The sequence below is a fragment of the Monodelphis domestica genome, chromosome 1 (genome assembly GCF_027887165.1).
Source record: "Monodelphis domestica isolate mMonDom1 chromosome 1, mMonDom1.pri, whole genome shotgun sequence".
NCBI lineage: Eukaryota > Metazoa > Chordata > Mammalia > Didelphimorphia > Didelphidae > Monodelphis > Monodelphis domestica.
Genome location: NC_077227.1, coordinates 126,805,146 through 126,827,073, shown reverse-complemented (window position 1 = coordinate 126,827,073; position 21,928 = coordinate 126,805,146). Strand labels below are relative to the sequence as shown.

The 21,928-nt window shown below is 37.3% G+C and overlaps 1 protein-coding gene across 8 annotated transcripts in view; it reads left to right on the top strand.

The window, feature by feature from the left end:
• The window catches only part of WDR93 (WD repeat domain 93), a 64,738-nt gene that overhangs the window by 19,459 nt on the left and 23,351 nt on the right, over nucleotides 1–21,928 (top strand). For all 8 annotated transcript variants that reach the window (XM_007479335.2, XM_007479334.2, XM_007479338.2 and 5 more), the window contains 3 exons: nucleotides 5,337–5,407; nucleotides 13,549–13,641; nucleotides 15,456–15,587. In XM_007479335.2, the coding sequence (XP_007479397.1) occupies nucleotides 5,337–5,407; nucleotides 13,549–13,641; nucleotides 15,456–15,587 (296 nt within the window). The remainder of the gene's footprint in view (nucleotides 1–5,336; nucleotides 5,408–13,548; nucleotides 13,642–15,455; nucleotides 15,588–21,928) is intronic.

The following is a 21,928-nucleotide window of genomic DNA, read 5'->3' as shown; positions in this document are numbered from 1 at the left end:
AGAGAGAGAGAGAGAGAGTAAGAGAGAATATGATGGGAAGATATTGGGAAAGTGTTGATCGGAAGGAATTTCACAGCCATGTGGGGATATATTCCTGTAATCCTTGCTTAGGGGAAGGAGACTGTGACTGGTGGATCTCTTGGGCTTGGGAGTTCTGAGCTACAGTGAGCTCAGCAAGTCTGACATTAATACAGTGAGTTCCCAGGGGCCACAAGATTATCTAAAGACAGATAGCTTGGCCAGGGTGAAAATGGAGCAGGGCAAAGCTCCTGTGCAATTTATAGTGACATTGACCTTGGAGTGGCTCCAATTCTTCCAGGCCATTTGTCTTACAAATCAATGGATAAGTGAATGTATCTATATAGTCCTACATGAATGAATGAATAGAAAGGTATTTCCTCACCCAAAAGTCCTCTATGCCCATGAAATCACAGGTTCAGTCCCCTATCCCTATCCCCCTAAAAATAAAAAGTTCAATGGGGGAATGGATTAGGTAAACAAGAAACAAAGTAAGGTTTTATTTAGTACCTGTTTATTATGTATCATAATAAAAAAACATTTATTACAGTATGATGGAAATTGTATTAGACAGTGAGGATACAAAGACAATTCTCTGTCTCTGTTCTCAGGGATCTTCTATTCTCCTTCAGGGAAACCAAGGCTACTACATGTATATATACCATATACACAGATATGAAGAGGCAGGGAGAGTGTTTCTTCCTTGTACTTTTGCAAAGCTGTAAGTTGACCCAGGCAAAGACAGAAACACATTGAAACAAAATTTAAAAAAAAAAAAGTTGAAATGTAAAGGGGACACCCTTTTGGATTGAAATACTTTAGAAAAGGTCTGAGGCCTAAATAGCTCAACTGAGTATGAAAAGACCAGCAGAGACAATGAATTTGACTCTAGGACATGGATTTCTTCTATTCATTTGTCTGCTATGACCCTACAGAGTCTAGGAAATAAAATTGAACTGGTTTCTCTAAGTACAGGTGGAGTTCCATATTGAGAGAGCTCTGAGCTAATCGGACACTAAACTACTTCTGCTTCCTGCCTGAAGATTCCAAGTTCAGAGTTCAGTCTCTGAGGGAGTCAAAGAGAAGAAGCTTCTGGTTCTAGGCTAGGAGTAATCCTTTAGTTGAAAAGAGCATTAGATTCCCCATTAGAGGTAGAAGCTAAAGATGATGAAGACTGCTGCTACCCATCCCAGAACAAGTCCAGGGAGGCCAGCACACTGACGCAGTAGAAACCTTGCACCTAGTAAAGAGACTAGTATTGGAGTAGCCTTGCCTGACTTCACAGCCTTGTACCAACAGTGCCTGGCAGCTGAGCAATCTACTTGATCTAGCCCAGTGAGGAGCTAGGCTAAAAGCTAAACAAGCTGCTTGGCTCCATCCAGCAAGGAATCTACCCCTGAAAGGGGGAGGAGATAGAAAAGGTTTGCAAACAGGGAGTAAAAGGGAAAGTTTGCAAAGAGGGAACTTGCAACATGCCACAGAACAATAAGGATTTTATTCTGGAATGTGGGGAAGATATAAGAAAGGACACAGTGGAACCCAAAGGGTTTTTGATTCCTGTCTCTGAGAGAGCTTGAAGTGGTAATTTCCTGTGGCTTGTTTCTGTATGAGCCAAGTGGGAGTTTTCGTTTCCTTTCCCCATGGAGCTGAAGCTACCTTTACTGGTGTCCTGGTGTTCAGGTCCTATCTAATCTGTCATCAACTTTGCCATCTAACTGTATTCCTGTGTCCCAAATGAGTGTCCTGACTGCTGTGAAGTGTAAAAAAATAGACTTGAATACAGGACTACAATCCCCATGAGCCTTTGCTCCACTTCCCCAGAATGCCTTGTAATCTCACCTGGGCTGAGATCGAGAAGGTATTTTAAGCTGATTCAAAGGCTTTGGAGGGGTTCTTGGCTCTTTTGGACTTCCGTTTTGGAGCAGGCGCGTCTCTTGCATGATGTGAGGTTATTTTGTCTAGGCCTCTGGCCTAGGCACATGTTTCTTACTTGTATATTCTTTAATCTTTAACCTTTATTAAACCTCTAAAAAATATAATACTTCTTGCAGAGAGAAACTAATTTCTACCTGCCTCAGTCTCCCCATCTCCCCTAAATTTTAACTGTTATAGAAGATTCTACTGGAAAGCCAGTAACTGACTGTGGGAAGGCCTGAAGCTATCTTGGGCCCAGCCCAAGGAGGATTTAAACTCTCTCATAAAGACTCTGATGAACTATAAATATCATTTATCATAAATAAAGTATTCACCCTCCACATCAGCTCTTCGAGAAGACAGCTCAACTTGGTGATGTTAACTTAGAAAATAATTTTCAGAAACAAATCTGTGTTAAAATAAGAGGGATTTATTGAGAGAGAAAAATCAAATATGCATGTGGGGTGAAGCCTTTCCAGCAGGGAGGCCTGTTCAATGAAGAGGTTGTGACAAGGAAAGGTTGTAAGAGAACAGATCTCTATGCCCCTTTTCTTTTCTGACACTGCCATTACTGGTGGGGGCCCTTATTACCTCATGCCTAGACTATTGCAATAACAATAGGTCAGTCTCTCTTCCTCATGGCTATAGGTGCCCTGGCTTTTCTTAATCCAGTCCATTCTCCACTCAACTATCAAATCAAATCTTCCTAAAGCACAGATCTTACCTTGTCACCTTCCTCATTCAATCAACTCTATTGCCCCCGTCACCTCTAGGATAAAATCCTCTCTTTGATGGTCAAAACCATTCATTACTGTCCTCCTCCCTACCTTTCCAGCCTTCTTGCTCCTAAACCCCTTATTTTGCATTTCAGTCACCAGCATCTTTGTTGTTCCTCTAACAAGACACTCCCTTTCCCAATTCTATGCATTTTCATTGGCTATCCCCCATGGCTGGAATTCTCTTCCTCCTCATTTGTGTCTTTTTTTTTAAACCTTTACATTCTACCTTAGAATCAATACTATGTATTGGTTCCAAGACAGAAGAGAAGTAAGGGCTAGGCAATGGGGGTTAAGTGACTTGCCCAGGGTAACAAGCTCTAGGAAGTGTCTAAGGTCAAATTTGAACCTAGAACCTCCCATCTCTAGGTCTGGCTCTCAATCCACTGAGCCACCCAGCTGTCCCCTGTGTCTTCTTAATTCTCTGATTTCCTTTAATTCTCAGCTAAAATGCTACCTTCTGGAAGAAGGCTTTCTTGATCTCCCATAATGCTAGTGCTTTAATTCTGTTGATTATTTCCAGTTTGTCCTGTATATAGATTATTTATACATATTTATTTTCATATTGTCTCCCCCATTGGACTGTAGGTTCCTTGACCTTTTGCCTTTCTTTGTGCCTATCTAGCATGATTACTGGACCATATTAAGCACTTAAATGTTTATTGACTACTTGACTGATTTTTCTATGTTTCTGTAACTATATGATGGAACTGATGATTTCAGCTAAGGAAGGGGGCCCAAGCTTTCCTGAGACTATTCATTAACCATCATCTCATTAAGTAAAGATTTCAAAGTACTTTCTGATGCCATCTAGCAATTAAACACCACCAAATTCATATTAAAATAGTCATTGGTCCAAGCCAATTCCCCTTCCTGTTATGTTGCTTTGTTTCATGTAATCAACCAGGAACCTGAAGATCCTTTACCATTGAGATGTACAAATATAGAGAAACCCTCAGAGAAAGGAAGCTGAAACCAATGAGACAGGAAACTGATCCCACAGGCACCACCCCCTGAGTGGTGCCAGGGAAATTAAGGGGGTTCCTGAGATGTGATGTGGGAGAGCTAGTGGGTGGAGAAATTTGCTTATAAAGCAAGACCAAGGCACTTTTTGCTCTCTTGCTCTCTTCTGGCTATAGCTTTGAACCTAAAGGAACCCCTAGGAACCCCTGTTGGTGGTGAGTTTCAATCCATCAAACTGCAAATAGACTATTAAGCTAAGCAACTCTTTACCTCTTTCCTACATTTCCCTCTCTTTACTATCACTACTTTGATGTAATAAAGCCACTAAAGCTACTAGTATCCTCCTAATTTAATTTTAACTATTACAAAACAAAAGCATTTCCATGTTATAGTTGAAATTTAGTAAGTGTTTTAGTTAAGGTCATTTGGCATATCTTTAGCAGAAAATTCTTTTTGTGCTCAAAAGGCTAGATCATTTTTATTTTCATATGTGAAATTGAATCCTTCAATGAACCTTGAATTTGAATTTTCTCCATGGTATATTCAGGATGCAAATTCACAGGGCTGAGCCTTAACTAAGATGGTAATTCCTGAGCTGGAGTAAAAATGAGTTTGGATTGATCCAAAGGAGAAAAAAAAAGATATTTTATAAAACCAATTCTTTATGTAATGTAGGTATTCTTTCTGAGGTTGTAGAGACTTTCTCTGCAAAAGGGAACACTTTTTGCTGTCATTTCTAACCTTCAGTATCAGTGACTGGCAGTTGAGATTTACATGTATACATACAAATTAACTCATAAATTCCCTCATCATTCCCAATGTACACAGTATTATTTGCCCAGCCCTCACATCCCTAGTATAAGGGTTAAAATGAGTGGTTTGACTAAAATATGTGAGAATGTGGTTGCCAAAATTATAACTCAAATCAAAAATGACTTTTTATTTATCAGCTTTATTTACAAAATAGAAGGAAAGAGTAAAGTAGAGAAATGTGAAAGAGGGTAGAGAAACCAGCCTAGCTAATCACCCTGAATGTTTCTCCAGTACCTGTCTCAACTCAGGCTGGGCTAATTAGCCCTCCACCAGAGGGCCCTTAGGAAGAGAGCCATTTAGCTGGAAGAACCAGTGGTAAATAACTATGTGGCCTCCTCTGGAAACTAATCTCTCCAGTACCCAGGAAAAGGAATCAGCTTTTCACTCACCCACAATGTAGTCCAAAGGGGAAAACCCTAGAATCCGAGGTCCATGCTGAGGAAGGTCCTCCACCAGCCTCCTGAGCTTCAAAAGACTGCATCACAGGAAGTTGCAGCCACTTTTAAAGACCCTTCTTTTTGTCACTTCCTGTGCCTTCCTCTACGGGGAACAATTGCAGTCTATAACTTTGCTTAGGACTGCCCAGGGGGAAGTTAGTCTTTTCTGAGTTGTCACTCACTTTAGCACATGGGTTGTGGACTTCCCCTATTTAGGAGTTAAGTAAGGTGTATGTATAGGCTTCTGGTGATTAAATTTAAAAGTAATCAAGGAGAGAGTTAATCCCATCTTCACACTAGATAGATCCCTGAAGTCTCTTCCATCCATCCTCTATCCCTACACCCAAACACCAAGATATTGTCCTTTCCAGGATCATTCCCATAGCTCACACTCTATTGTCTATTTCTCTCCTAGTACTACAGGGATCCACTTTCTTCTCCCTGGACATATCATGATGTTGCCAAGTGAAACCAAAGGTCCCTCAGGTAAATTAAAAGTGAATGATTATTTTGTAAAAATAGCCACATTGAGGAGTCACTCAAGCAAGTCACTGAAAAAAAAATTTTTTATGTTGTATTTGCCACACCACCATCCTGACTAAATATTGCAAATACCTTCCTATCTTGAAAATGAAAGGAGAAAGTAAAATGGGAATGAGAGTCAAAGGCTTATCACTGGTGGCACTGAATCATCAACTGGGGAATTAAAAGTTTCAATTTAGGTTTATGGATTCAGATCAAAGAATCTATTACACATTGGGGGAAGGGGGGGGAGGAATTCCTAGAATTATGAGATGATAATGTGTCTCCAAAGCAAGAGATTGTGGGTTTAGATTCTACCTGAATGCCTTCTTTGGAGAGATCATGTTCTCAGAAGAATAAGAAAAGAGAAATTATAGAATGTATTGAGAAGAAAGAACATTGGATTTGGGATGACCAGACTTGTGTTTAAGTACTCCTACATTTTTTAGCTATGTGTGACCTTGAACAAATAATTTCCAACTTTCTAAGTCTTAATTTCCTAATATTATCCCCATTTTACAAATGGAGATAATAATACTATTTGTACTATTTACCTCATAGATATTGGGAAGATAGCCCTTTGTAAATTATAAGAAGTTTTTTCATTATTGTTATTATAGGTTGACTTCCATCAACTGCCTCTCAAACTAGACTGTGGTTCATACTGTAAAGGTATGGATTCCACTCCAGAAAATGGTCAAATATTAATAAAGACTTTTCCTTGAGGGCTTATTTTTGATAAGAGATGTGTGTAAAAAGAGGAGATAGGAGAGTATAACTTTGTTTTCAGTGCTTTTACTGGTGGGTTAGAGGCTGTGTATCAATTATCCCATGCTATCAAGACTATATCAAATGTCACTCTCCCACAACTTCTGCCATTAATGCTATAGAGATCACATCTGCTACTTAAATTCTGCCAACATTGGTTTCAGATATTTGGGATCTTCCAAGCCTTCCTTAAAAAAAAAAATGCATTCATTCATTGTTGTTACATTTTGAGTTTCAGTTTATCTCTCTCCCTCCTGACCTTATGTTAGAGAAGGCCAACATTAGGTTAGATATTGTACTAGAGATGAAAACTTGGTGAATAATAGTGAGGGGAAATTTAGTTGCACCAGGAAATAAGCAAAAGAAAGAGATTGAATCTTGAGCCCCTCCCCTATACTACTTCCTGTTTCTTCCTTTCCAACTGTCTTGATGAAGATCTTCTCACAGATGGTAAGTTGTAAAATTTCCCACTAATAACCAATCCTACAAACTAGTACTTTAACTAAAGGATCTTTTATTCTTTGGGGAGAAGGGGGTAAGATGAGGCTGGGGAAAGAGGGAAATTAGGGTCTCCCTAATTCTAAACTATCTTGTTGATTGAAGGCTTTGAAATAGTCACTTCAAAAAACAAAAAATTATCTCCCCCTAAGGGGAGATAATAACAGCACTGCTAACAAGTCTCTTCTGGGCAAGACCAGATATCTCTTCAGCTCACAGTATAAGTAGAAGGCAGAGAGATGAAGGGGGTCTGTCCTCCGCCTTCAGGCAAAAGCAACCAAATCTATTCCCAAGCAGCTGGAGTCCTAACTGCCTTTCCTTCAAGCTTCCATTGGAACAGTCTCTCCCCTCCCCCAATGATTTCTGTGTTCCACATGTTCTGAGCTCTCATTGCTTTGCAGATCCAACTTTTTGTCTTTGCCCATGCTTCTTCATTCACACAATATCTTCTGTTTTGGATTTAGCAGAATTATAGCCAGGAATTCTGCATTCCTTTTCTCACACTTACCTATTATCTCCTAATTTCTTCTGTCTAAGCTATGATACTATACTATTATAAAGTATGCCACAACCCCTCAAAATAAAAAAAACCTAGTCTATCTTTACTACTCTAATCTATCTAACCCTATTCTAAGATTTGGGATTTAAGGAGAATGGGGTAGGTCATAACATACAAGTGGACTACAGAAATATGGTTTTGAAAACAATAATACCCAATACAAAAATTTAAACAGTTTTTATCAACAATGTAACTTCCTTATTTCCTAATGAATTATAATTTGTTATAAGTAAAACTTTTATAAACAATAACAATTCCTAAAATAACTATGTAACAACCTTTCTTAAATATGATATCAATCTGTCCTTAATCTATCTAGTGTTCCAAATGACTTAACTAATCTTGCCCTGTGTTAGTTGTTAGAAATGTCAGTAACTTAAAATTATATTGTTAGAATGTTAATTCCATTAGTATTTTACAAATGTACATGGTTCTGTCCGTATAAATTTTACATATGTACAAGTATGACACATTTGCATGTGAGTTCTGTTCAAAGTCATGCAGATAAGATTTCCTTTGTTTGAATTTTTCACAGAAACTCAGAATTATATCAGTATGAATTTTTTGTGTGTGTTCTAATTATAAGATGTTACATATTTACCCAATCCATGAGATTTTTTTCCATGTTGTGCTCATATGTGATTGTATACGTGCATGTGCCTATGTGTGTGAAGTTAACATGTAGGACAAATTCTTATGTGACCTCATCACCATCAGTTCTAGATTTCAAAGTCTTTCCATGATGTTGATTGTAGGAAACATACATGTCTTGGGTTCTTCATCTGTTCAGGTTACACATGTTGTCTGTCATCTCCCCTTGATTAAAGTCCCATATTCTTTAACATACAGGAACATACATATGTGTAAGCTCTTTGTATGCCTGTGTGTAATATTGATTTTTCCTTGTTTGCATGTGCATGTCAATCTTTAATAGTTTGATTCTTCATGAGTTGGATGTATGCTTTTTCATGTGATAATCTTCATGTGTGGGTGTATGTAATATATTGTACTAAGTAGATTTCAAGATATGTCTTATAATTTTGAAATGTGATATTATCTTATATCATTTGATGTTTAATTTTTCAAGGGGTTTTATTTCATGGGGATTTGACTTCTTTGAGATGTTTATATTAGGAGATTATTTTGCCCCTTGAATTTTTCTTGGAGATAGAATTTTTCTTTACTTTATGGTTCTTGTTTCCTTATTGGCATAGATAGAATTATACATGATGTAATGTGTTTTGCAGAGATGTGCTTTCTATGTTAATTGACCTTGTTTTATTCTTATTGTTTTGTTATTAGCAGAGATCTTTCCATATTGGAGCTATTATTTTCATTTTTTGGGACTACTTCATCATTGTTTTTCCAGTGCTTATATTCTGTTTTAACTTGTACTCTCGTATCTCTCATTTGTATTGTTATTGTTCTTGTGTTGTTGAGTGCAGTGCTTTCATTTTTATTCTTCTTCTGCTCTCATGTATTGATTTCCATTTATAGGGACAATTGTTAAGATATAGTTAGGGCTATTGGCAAAACTTCATTTTTTTTCTTATGCATTTTCTTTAGGATGTTACTTCTTGTTCTTCTACATTGCTGATAATATTATGGGAATAATGTTGTTTTACATGCGAGGCATACCATGGATCTTTCCCCAATACTTTGACAGATGTGGGAGTAACCATAATCATATCTAGAGGGCCTTTCACCTTGGTTCTGTAGATGTTTCTCTATTAAAATTTTTCACATATACTTTCTCTCCCGGTTTTATATTATGTAATGAGAAATCTAGTGGTACCTGTTATACTGACAATCCTAGCTTCCTTAGTTCTTTATATTTCTACTAGGGAGTAATGAAGTTGACATTCTCCTTTTAGCATAGATAAATACGATGGTTTTGCAGTCCTACCATGCCATAAATGTTGACCATATAACATCTCAAATGGGGATATGTGCAAGTCACCTCTGGGTCTTGTTCTTAGTTGAAACAATGCTAGTGGAATAACATCTGTCCATTTCAAATGGGTTTCTGAACAGAGTTTTCCTATTAATGTTTTCAATTCTTTATTCATACATTCAACTTGGCCTAAACTCTGTGGCCTATATATATATATATATATATATATATATATATATATATATATAAAATGGAGACTGCTTTTAATACCCAGGTTCTTATATACTTCTTGCAGAATCTGAGAAGTAAAATGAGTCCCTCTATCCAAGCCTATGGTATCAGGAATGCCATACCTAGGAATTATGTTTTTCAGTAAAGATCTCACTACTGTGGTTGTGTCATTTTTCCTAACTGGATATGCCTCAACCCATCTTGTTAGTCTATCCACAATAACCAATGCATATTTGAATCCTTTGTCATTAGGCATGTTTATGTAGTCTATTTGTAGACATTGGAAAGGCATATAACTTAGAGGTCTGCCTCCCAATGCTATGTTCTTAAAATGACCTTGATTAAATTTCCTACATATGTCACATGCCTGACAAATTCTGATGGCATTTGTTGAAATCCCTGGAGCCGTCCAGAACATTTGTACCACATCTATGTTAGATTTATAATAGTTTTTAGCGTTAAATTGTTGTAGATAAGAGAGTGGGAGCCATAAACTGTGATAATTAAAATGTTTGGGAGCAAGGGAAATATATATAACAATTATGACCACTGAAATATGTTTTCTACTGTGTCTTTGGTTTATTTAAATATAAGATGGTCGCCAGGGAATATATTCCCAATTTATGAATATGCCCAAGCCATCTGGGTTTTATAGAGAAATTTAATTTATAATACACTGATTAATCAATAGAAAAAGAGAGAAAGGAAGAAAGGAATAAGAAAGAAGGGCCTCAAGCCAATAAGGCCTAGACCTCAGTCCTAAGAGATAAATCAGTCAGTTGGTTTTATCACTCACCCAAGATCTCTCTAGATAAGGCTTCTCATGCCAACCTCAGGCTCCACCTTCAAGAGAGCCTCCTTTCAAGAAATGTTTCCAGAGAATTCTCCTCCTGACTCCTCCTGAGTTCTCCTTCCACAGCCTCCTTCAAGACCTCTCCTCTCAGACCTCCTTCAGAGCAAAAACTCTTCTCCTTCCCTGTCCTCAGCCCCCCCCCCCCCCCCCCCCCCGCTATCTTTAAGCCAACAATCTAAGTTCCCTCCCCTCAGTTCTCACATCTACCAATCACTGTCGATCTCTCCCCTCTGCCAATGGTGGCTCTAGCTTAACCCAGGACCACCCCTTTGCACATGTCTGTTGAAGGTCATATTCTCAAATAATTAAATCTTGATCTTTGCTGCAGCCCTTCCTAAATCCTGTTACTCTGAGTAGGGTGGAGATTGTAGTTTCCAAGACCTGGTTCTGTCATTCCAAGTATCTCTATTGTATCAATTCTAAAATCAATCATGACTCAAAGAACTTGCTGTTCTATGCTTAAGCATAGGTCAAAGCCCTTTCCATTGTTTAGCAAAAGGTTTCTGTCCTAAAGTAGTCTTAAGTAGGGAGGAGAAGGATCCTCCCATGCCAAGGAGTTTCACATTCCAAGAGAGTTCTTACTATCAGTAGGAAATTTTTTCAAGTATGAAATTTACCAATGGGGAAATTTCCAACATTCATAAGTCTAAGAAATTTTAAGGTTTACATCTAGAATGGATTGCACTCCATAATGGCCTTTGGAATGAATAACATTGCATAGACGTTGGTATAATTTTCTGGGGAGAATCAGTTTTCCTCCTAGAGCTACCCAGACGCCTTTAACGAATCTAGCTCCTAGATGTTTTTTCCATGACCGAACCTCATCCCGTGGTAAGCTTTGGTAAGATTATGCTTTTCCACCAGGGAAAGATTCAGCATACCGAATCTGGCTGTGTATTTGACTGTCATGTCTGCTCTTTGGTTTCCAAGGGATATCCTGTCCTTGCCATGAGTATGTGCCTAGCATGGGATTTATCTATACCTAGTTTCTGCCATACTGTTTTCCGGTTTTCCCAGCAGTTTTTGTCAAATAGTGAGTTCTTATCACCAAAGCTGGGATCTTTGGATTTATCAAGCATTAGGTTGCTAAGGTCATATACCTTGGTATATTGTGTATCTAATCTTTTCTATTGATCCACCATTCTATTTCTTAACCAATACCAGACTGTTTTGATAATTACTGCTTTATAATACAATTTAAGATCTGGTACTGGTAGACCTCCTTTCTTTACATTTTTAAAAATTAATTCTTTTGATATTCTCTGCCATGTGCTCTTCCAAATGATTTTTGTTATTTTTATCTAGCTTAATAAAATAATTTTTGGTAGTTTAATTGAAATGGCACTGAATAAGTAGGCACTGAATTAGTTTATATAAAATTGTTATTTTTATTCTGTTGACTCAACCTACTCATGAACAATTAGTATTTTTCCAATTATTTCAATCTAACTTTACTTGTATAAAGCTCAAGTTCTACCAGCATTAGTTTCAGATATTTGGGATCTTCTAAGCTTTACTTTTCAAGATAATCCTTTTATTAGCTCTTGCTATTGCTGATCAGTACTGCTTAATCATGTAAGGAGGCAGATCTGTCTTGCTCTGATTATGGCCATTTTAGAATGGAATTACCCTCCAGATAACTGAAAGAAGAGGGTCCATGCCAGCTTTGTTATTAATTGGTTTTATTAGTGTTAATTGGGTTAGTTAGATGAGACCTGTCCTGGATGGCAGCAAGACAAAGTAAAATAGATCCCTGCATCAATCTCAGATCAGATCATGTATTATATAAAAACAGAACAAAGAAAACATAGTGCCAGGGATGGTCCAGGGTCAGGTACAAGTTCTCCTATGGGCTAATTGGAGCTATTTTTGCTATTTACATTTACTCAAGGTAGTTTACATTCTCACAAGTCTCATTCCCAGGTTCCAGCTTCCACCCATACAAAAAATTTCCCTGAGAAGCACAGCTTATAGACAGTAAGCTTTTATTGACCAAGTTTATTCTTGCTCATTATATTCCTTGAGAGGTGGACATGATCATCCTTACTCTTTGCTCTTCAAGAATGAGCTCCCTGTTTGGGAATGAATACCCTATGTGTAACTGGGATTTGCTCCCCAGAACTCTCCCAGCTTCCTATGTGCCTTTTCATGTTACATGCTAATGTAGAGAGTATATTTGTTTTGTGTGTAGCTCCTCCCTCTCTCTCTCTCTCTCTTTTCCCCTGATCATGCTGGGAAAGCTGGCTTTATTCCAGGTAGGAGAATCTATACACATGGTTTTACTTTTTGTTAGATAATTAGGTTTTAACTTCTATTTCTTTTAGTTTATTTTCTTTCTACTTCAAGTGATTATTAATAAATCTTATAAAATAGAATACTTGAAGTTATTGGATATTAATTTAAATCTTACACCTGTGACATACACTCTACTTTTTTAGGACAAAACCACAGAATTGACATCATTATTCTATAGCTACTAATTGGATTTTTAAAGTTGGAATTTCTCCATGATTCTAAAACATCTTGCTGGTTGGTTAGTATGAGTTGTGTACATATATGCACACCTGCTTTTTGATAGGTTACATATCTCATATGTTTCCCACCCACAAAGGATTGAACTTGTACCCTGGACAGAGGAAGCTACAATACTGGCTTAATCTGTTCTACTTTGGCCTCCATATTTGTTCTTTTTATGTATTCTATGTCATTGTGAACTATCAGCTGCTTTGGGGACTCCCTTCTTAGGTTAACCCTTTGTCCATCCCAATAAGAAGATTGTGCTTCAGGCCAAAATCTTGCCTTGGGGCTTCCATATAGGGAAAGCAAATGTTCCTCATTTTCTCTTAGGCATAAAAAGTAAAAGGGAAAGAGGTTCCAGAGCATCAGATCTAGTAGATAAGTATGTTGTCATAGTGGTACATGAAAAAAAAGTATGTAAATTCTAGAGATATCCTATAAGGTCCAAACTAATAACATACAAATGAAAATATTTTGAGAAAAATTAATCCAAAATATATTGTCAGTTACATAGTAGGAAGATCAATAGCTTCATAAAGTATAGTAATGACCAACAAATTAAATACCAAGGTCAGCATATTCTACCTGAGAGAGTTCACACCTAGGTACACAAGATACTATCTGGCCCTTGAGAACTTATCTTTTTATAAACAGATTAAGCAATGCTTGTTAGGATGGGCTACCTCTGGTTTTAAATAAGGGTAATAATTTATATACCATTTAGGTAAATGAGAGCCAGCTGCACATCTTTGTATAACATACTTTTCCCCATCTTCATTTCTCAGGTATGGCCTGTGTCCTGGGTGTGCACTGGCCTGGAAGACATAATTTCTTCCTGTATTCACTTTTCCGACCACCAAGAGACAAAGAGAAAGCCGGTATGATAATTTGTTGCTGAGAGGAAACTTTCCCAAATCTTAATGAATTTCTTCTTCAGTTTCAAATTTATTAGAAGTTTAACTTCCAATATTACCTAGAAGTATCTTAAGAACTGTGAATAGGACCAACTATGGGTAGAGCTGGATAGATCATGTTCTGTAATGTCAAAAATTTATCCAATATGCAATAAGACAACTGAGACAGAGCTATAAGCTAATAACTATTTATTAAAGGATCTGGCACCCATTATCAAATAAGATCCCAGACTTTCTTCTAGTCTGAGATGCCCCCTTATTCCAAAGTACAACATTTGTAGTCTTTAAATTCAAACAATAATCTATTAGTGCAGTCCTCTTTGAACTGGTACAGCTCAAAATATACATTTTCATTGGTAGATTAAAATTAGGTAGGAGAAGAGGTGACCAAAGAGTCCCTGAGTTGAAACATATAGAAAAAGATTCTTGTTGAAGAATTGAGAAAGTCATGATCTTCTAGGTTTTACCCATCAGGTATAGGTGCTAGGGACAGAGGGCCCCCAAAATAGTCAAGAGATTTCCAGTGACACCCTGTTCCATGAGGTGGTGAAGACTAGGGTGGGGACCCTTTATGGTCAAGCCAAGGGCATATTTAAAGATGCTTCATAATCTAACAAGAAGAAAGCTTATTCAGCTGCCTCTCAAGATAATTACTCATAATTGTATTGTGAAATAAGGATTAATTGTTAATGAAGAAAATTCTACCCCTTCCTTCTATTTAAATGACACAAGAGGTGTGGGTGCTGGGCTAATGACAAATGTTAGCTTCAACAGACATCTTGAGGGTCGCCACACTGGGGTGAGGAAAATGGTTTCTGGGTTTACAGGAGGGCCAAACTGCCAGAGAGACACACAGACAATCTTCTTGCTAGACAATGACAAAGTTTAATGATTTGGGGTACACAGTTTATAGGGAAAATGACATAGACGAAGTGATTAGGTAAGCCTTTTGCAGGGACAGTGGTTAGTAGTGATTTACAAGATGGAGACAATGGATTTAGATTACGTCAATGGCTCTAAACAGAATTTTCTATAGAATTATAATTAAGTATGTCAGTGTGTAACCATCTAACCCAGATTCTCAGTGACATGTTTGCTTCAGTGATTAGAACAAGCCAGGAACAGCCAAGAATTTCTCAGGTGCTTTGGGTGAGATCATATGTGCCTGGCTCTAGCTAGCTGATGGCTCTGATTTTATTGGGGCCTATTCTCAATACCATGGAAATGACCAATGACAAGCAGGATCCTTCTTGAGAGATTATCACAGAGAGCTGTGAAAGATGTCCAAAATTTTTATGACTTTGTTTTTACCAGATCCCTACTGCCTGTATCTACTTTTTCATTACTACCAATTAATACCCATAGTTAGGGTCTGCATGTTTAGAAGACCTAAATTCAGCACAAATTTGAGAATGCCAAGTTTCTGTGTGTGTGTGTGTGTGTGTGTGTGTGTGTGTGTGTGTGTGTGTGTGTGTGTGTATTTTAACTCTAACCTTCTGTATTAGAATCAGTAGTATGTATTGGTCCCAAGACAGAAGAGTGGTAAAGGCTAGGCAATGGGGGTTAAGTAATTTGCCCAGGATCACATGTCTAGGAAGTGTCTGAGGCCAAATTTGAACTCAGCACTTCACCTCCATCTCTAGGCCTGGCTCTCAATCTACTGAGCCACCTAGCTGCCTACAAATGCTGTTTTAAAATTTTAACATAACAAGAACTGAAAAATGAGAGAAACTATTGTTAAGAGAGATTTGAAGTAAAAGGAGCATTTCTTCCATTAGATTCTGATATGAAGCCCGAGGGAGTATGGCCAACTGCATCACCAATTATTAAGTCAGCCATCAGTCCTTGCTCATCTTTCGTAATTCTGGTGTGTGAAGATGGAGTAATCACAATGTGGAATAGAGCCCAAGGTGAGTTGTCTATTGCCTTCCTATTACCAAAGTAAACAGCTTCTGTGATTGTGTTTTGGTGATATTTGTAATGTTGCCACATGAAAGGGACTTAACATGTAAAGATCTCCTGAGCAATCTTAAAAATTACAGAAACTCCTTGGTGCTAGGTCATTGATGAACCTTTAGTATAACAGGATCATAGATTTAGAGGCAGAAGTTATCAGTCCAATGCTCTTGAAGAGTCTCAAAATTTGAACTGAGGTCTGCTTTTGGAAACCAGCCTTCTTTCCACAATACCTATTTCTTGTTACTATCATCTTGAACCAATTAAGGTATTCCATGATTTATTTATTCAACTCTATTCAGTAAATATTTATCAAACACATACTATATGTAGCTTATTTTCGAGAGGCTAGAATGCCTGACTTCATGGTTGTCTTGAAAGGCAGTGTTCTTACATTCCCCTTTCTCATTAGAGCAGTGAGTAAATATGGGAAAGCAATGTCAAATAAGCTTTCAGTCATGATTCCTTATAGATTTTGATTAACTATTATTTTCTGTCTTAAAGGAAGGCCCAATGGATTCAGAAGTGATTGTGACATATTAAAAAGGGGGCATCAGTGTATGAAACGGGGGGGGGGGACACTTAATTATCATAAAGTAGTGTTCTCTAATAATCTACTATCTTCAAAAGAATTATTTCCTTTCTACTCCCAAAAGCTATCAAGATACCATCACTTGTTACTCTCCCAATTTCTCTAATGCTTAATTACCCCATCCTTAATTCCTATTTTCTTTCTTTCATCTTCATCTTCTTTAACTTTAATTCTACCTTCCCCAAAGCCTATTTTCCCTCTGCCTGCCCCCTGAAATTTTGTCTTCTGAAATTTCTGTTCTGAAATTAACAGATTTTCCTCCATTTTGCATCTCTTTTTCCAACTTCTAGTACTCATAGATATCCCTAAGGTGATACCACATTCCTGGCCATACTCAATATCAATTCCTTTCATACCTTCCTTCAGTCATCACACTGATCAGCATTAGAATACTCCTGCTTTAATACCCTCACTCATCAATCTCTCCTTCTTTGAAGTTCACCCTATTAAGTTTGGTGCATCTGGATGGTACAGTGAGTAGAGTGATGGACTTGGAGTTATCAAAACCTGAGTTCAAATCCTACCATAGATATGTACTGGCTCCTTGACCCTGAATAAATCATTCTACAACATCACAAGCAAAGCCTTCAACAAAAACACAACTTGGGCACAAATTCAACTATACTATTAGATAAGAGATGAGTAAAGCATTTAAAGAAAAAAGCTAGGCAAAAAAGGAGTCCTACCAAATTTCTTTTTATGATACAAATATGGTGCTGATACCTAAGCCATGAAGAGTAAAATTACAGACTGGTCCTAGGTTCAAATCTGGCCTCAGACACTTCCCAGCTGTGTGACCCTGGGCAAGTCACTTGACCCCCATTGCCTAGCCCTTACCACTCTTCTGCCTTAGAGCCAATACACAGTATTGACTCCAAAAGGGAAGATAAAGGTTTTTAAAAAAATAAAAAAGAAAAAAAAGAAAATTACAGACCAATTTTAAGGAATATTGATGAAAAAAGTCTAAAATAAAATAGTAGCAAAGAGACTATAGCAATATATCACAAAGATCATTTACTGTGACCAGTGGGATTTATATCAGAAATGTAAGGCTTGTTTAGTAACAAAACTAACAGAAGTTACATGATTTATTTCAATAGAAACAGAAAAAGCCTTCAACAAAATGCAATTCCCATTTTTATTAAAAACACTAGAAAGCAAAAAAAGTAGTATCAATTTAAAACCACCAGCAAGTATCATCTGCAATGGGTAGAGATTAGAAGCCTTCTCAGTAAGACCATTACCACTATTATTTATTTTTATTATTTAATATTGTACTAAAAATGCTAGCTTTAGCAATAAAAGAGAAAAACATTGGAGTTAAAGTAGGCAATGAGGAATCCAAACTATCACTCTTTGCAGATGATATGATGGTATACTTAGAGAATCCTAAAGAATTAAGTTAAAAACTAGTTGAAATAATTAATAACTTTAGCAAAAGTTGCAGGATACAAAATAAACCCACATAAATCATCAGCATTTCTATATATTACCAAGAAGTACAGCAACAAGAGATAGAAAGAGAAATTCCATGTAAAATACAGCGATCTCTTAACTATCAAGGGAGTTACATTCCAGAGACTCCTGCAAGAGATAAAAATCTGCAAAGTAGCGACATTATATTTACTTTATTATTTACATACATTTTAAGGCTTTATAAAACCTTCCCACTCTCCTATAAACCTTTTCCACACTTTTATTAACCTACAGTCACTGAGCCCAACAGCACCCATGATACAGAACACAGTGCTGTGGAAGGTTGCAGATCAAAGCATGTTATTTTTCACTTAAGTTTATTTGTGTTTTTTATTTTTGGGTTTGGCTTTTATACGAGTATTCTCTTACAATAGTGAACAATATGGAAATATGTTTTGCATAATAATACATGTATAACCCAGAAAAAATAAAAGAAAAAAGCTTAATGCTTTTTATAAGTGAAATGAGAGTGTTAGAGGAAAAACAAGAAAATTAAAACTATGAAAGAAAGACTTGAAAAGGGAATTAACATCTTGTGAGAAGAGATACAGAATTTCACTCAATAAACTGCCTGAAAATTAGAATGGACCAAATAAAAAAGTTTATGATTCCATGAGACAACAAGAAATATTAAAGTCAGGGGGCAGCTGGGTAGCTCAGTGAATTGAGAACAAGGCCTAGAGATGGGAGGTCCTAGGTTCAAATCTGGCCTCAGACACTTCCCAGCTGTGTGACCCTGGGCAAGTCACTTGGACCCCATTGCCTAGCCCTTACCACTCTTCTGCCTTGGAGCCAATACACAGTATTGACTCCAAAAGGAAAGGGAAGGGTTTAAAAAATAAAAATTAAAAATTAAAAAAAAAGAAATATTAAAGTCAAAATAATGGGAAAAGAGAAAAAAATAGAAATTATTGCATGGCAATAACAGCTGTCTTGAAAAACAGAAAAAAGAATAAAAAATTTCAGAATCATTGAACTAACTAAAAACCATGCCACAAAAAAGAGCTTAAAGAGCTTATTTTAAGAAATTATAAAACTGACCAGATCTCTTAAAACTAGAGAGCAAAGTGAAAATGGAATCTAATAGTCACTTCCTAAAATGAACACTTCCAGAAACATTATAGCCCAAATCCAGAGCCTGTGGATCAAATAAATACTATAAGCAGTCAGAAAATAAGAATTCAAGGGGACAGCTAGGTAGTTCAGTGGATTGAGAGCCAGGCCTAGAGATGGGAGGTCCCAGGTTCAAATATGACCTCAGACACTTCCTAGCTGTGTGACTCTGGGAAAGTCACTTAACTCCCATTGCCTAGCCCTTACCACTGTTCTGCTTTGGAACCAATACACAGTATTGATTCTAAGGCAGAAGGTAAGGAATCATACAAGATTTAACAGCCCCAACTATTAAAGAGCTTAGAACATGAAAAATAGCATTCCACAAGACAAAAGATATAGGCTTATAGTCAAGAAGAACTTACCTAGCAAAATTGAATATAATCCTACGAGGGGGAAATTGATCTTTAATGAAATAAAGGACTTCCAAGCATTCCTGATGAAAAGACCAGAACTGCATAGAAATTTTGAAGTGTAAACATGGGATTCAAAAACATCACAAAGATGTAAGTTTGAAGAAACAATTGTTAGGATAATACAAGGATACAGGGAATTATGGGGGAGATGATACATGTGTTCCCTCTGAACCCTATCTTCTGAGAGACTACAGGCCTAGAAATGGTTCTGTTAAGTTTTAATGATCATAAAATAATACTGGAAAGGGAAGGAATAGAAATACATCAAAAGGGGCAGTCAGGTTGCATGTGGATAGAGTGCCAGGCCTGGAGTCAGGTAGACGTGGGTTCAAAACTGGCTGTAGCATCCCAAGCATATTCACATCTATGAAATATAGATGACTGTATGATTACTGTGTCTCCAAGCATAAGGTTATACCAATGAGGCTTGTGAATGTAACCTTGAACTGGCCATGTGGCCCTTGGCTAAGACAAACTCATTAGCATGCTCGGAGTCAATTCCCCGGGAAAGCGCAGTTTGCAATGTACACGCCCAAAGGTGTTCCCTCTACCTTGCCACCCAATCTTAATTGTCTATACTTTGTGATGTGGTTACTACGTCATTGGGTCCCATCACAAAGGTGAGCCCCTTCCCTTGTGGGACCCTGCTGGTCAGGGAAGTCCATTAAGGAAAACCCCACACTGGCCTGGGACAGTTTCCTGACCATGTAACCCTGAGCAAGTCAGTTAACTCCAATTGCCTAGCCCTTGCCCTTCTGCCTTAGTTAGAGTTGTTACTAAGACAGAAAGTAAGGGTTGTATTTTTTTTTAAACCCTTACCTTCCATCTTGGAGTCAATACTATGTATTGGCTCCAAGGCAGAAGAGTGGTAAGGGCTAGGCAATGGGGGTCAAGTGACTTACCCAGGGTCACACAGCTGGGAAGTGTCTGAGGCCAGATTTGAACCTAGGACTTCCTGTCTCTAGGCCTGGCTCTCAATCCACTGAGCTACCTGCTCTGCTAAGAAGAAATAATTTTTTATTGCGATCTTCAATCCATCCAACAAATACACTATCTCTATAATTATTAGTTAAGCAACTATTTAACATTTATTAAGTATCTATGATGTGTCAGGCACTGTGCTGAGCAATAGAGATACAAAGGCAGGTAAAAGACAGCCCTTGCTCTCCAGGAGCTCACAGTCTAATGGGGGAGAAAACATGCAAACAATTATGTGCAGAGAAGATGTAGATGGGCTGCACTGGAAATAATCAACAGAAGGAAGACCCTAGAATTAAGGGGGTTAAAGAAGAGCTTCCTGTAGAAAATGAAATTGGAGCAAACTTGAAGCCAGGGAAGTCACGAAATAGAGAGAATGAGGGAAAGAATTCCAGGTATGGAGGATAGCCTAGAAAAGGTACAGAATTGGGAGACAGAGTTTCTTGTTTGAGGACAGTGAGAAGGCTTGTTTCACTGAATCCCAGAGTACAATGAAAGAAGTTAAATATAGGAAACTTGGAAAGATAGGAGAGGGCCAGGTCATGAAGAACTCTGAATACCTGACAGGATTTTATAACTTAGAAGGGATAAGGAGCCAGTGGAGTCTATCGAGTATGGCAGCGTCAGACCTCTAGGGAGATCATCTTACCAGCTATGTGAAGGAATTACTGAAATGGGGAAAGATTATTACATTTGTTTGCTTTTTCATTGTGTGTAAACCACAAAAAGCAGATAAAACTTTTCCTTTTGTTTCACTTCCATGTTTTAAAGTATTTATTTTCTACCACAAATTTCAGGCATTCTGAAGTATTATATTCCTTTAGAGTTACTAGCACCATATTTATGCCATTTAATAATATAAATTTTTTTGTTCTAATATAATAACAGCCCTCTTCTTTTTTATATTGGCAGTATTTCCATCTGAAGTTAGTCTTTTTATCCAATTTGCTAAGGACTTCTTTTTACCTTTTTAATGACCTTTTCCAGGATCTTCATCTATTTAAAAAAATATTTTATTTTTTCAATTACATGTAATAAACATTTTCAGTATATGGTTTCTGAACTTATAAGATCCAGATTGTTTTCTTCCCTCCTTCCTTCCCCCATCCCAGAGATGGTAAGTAATTTGATCTGAGTTATATATGTTTTATCATGCAAAGCATATTTCCATATTGGTCATTATTGTAAGAGAATGCTCATAGGAACCCCAACCCCCCAAATAAAAACACAAACTAATGTGAAAATTCATGTTTTTATCTCCATCTGACTCCAACAGTTCTTTCTCTGGAGGTGGATAGCATTCCCTGTCATAAATCCTTCAGAATTGTCCCAGATCATTGTATTACTGAGAGTAGCTAAGTCTTTCATCCTTGATCATCATACTATATTGCTGTTACTGTGTACAATGTTCTCCTGGTTCTGCTTATTTCACTATGAAAAAAAATTCACAAAACTCTTAGTATAAGCACTGGTCACATTTACATATTATAATGGGCAAATGTGGCCTGAAGTTATGGTAGCCTGTTAAAATCCTCAACTAGTTTGCAGCATCTCATTAATTAAATTTTGGGACATAATATGCCACCTGATATCATTTTATAATTCAAATTAAATCAAATTTCACTTTATTCAAACTTGCATTAATCAGGAACTATCTGTACTTCTTTTAAGACTTAGCTCAAGAAACAGCAGCATGGAGGGTAGCTGAGTGGTCCTGGGT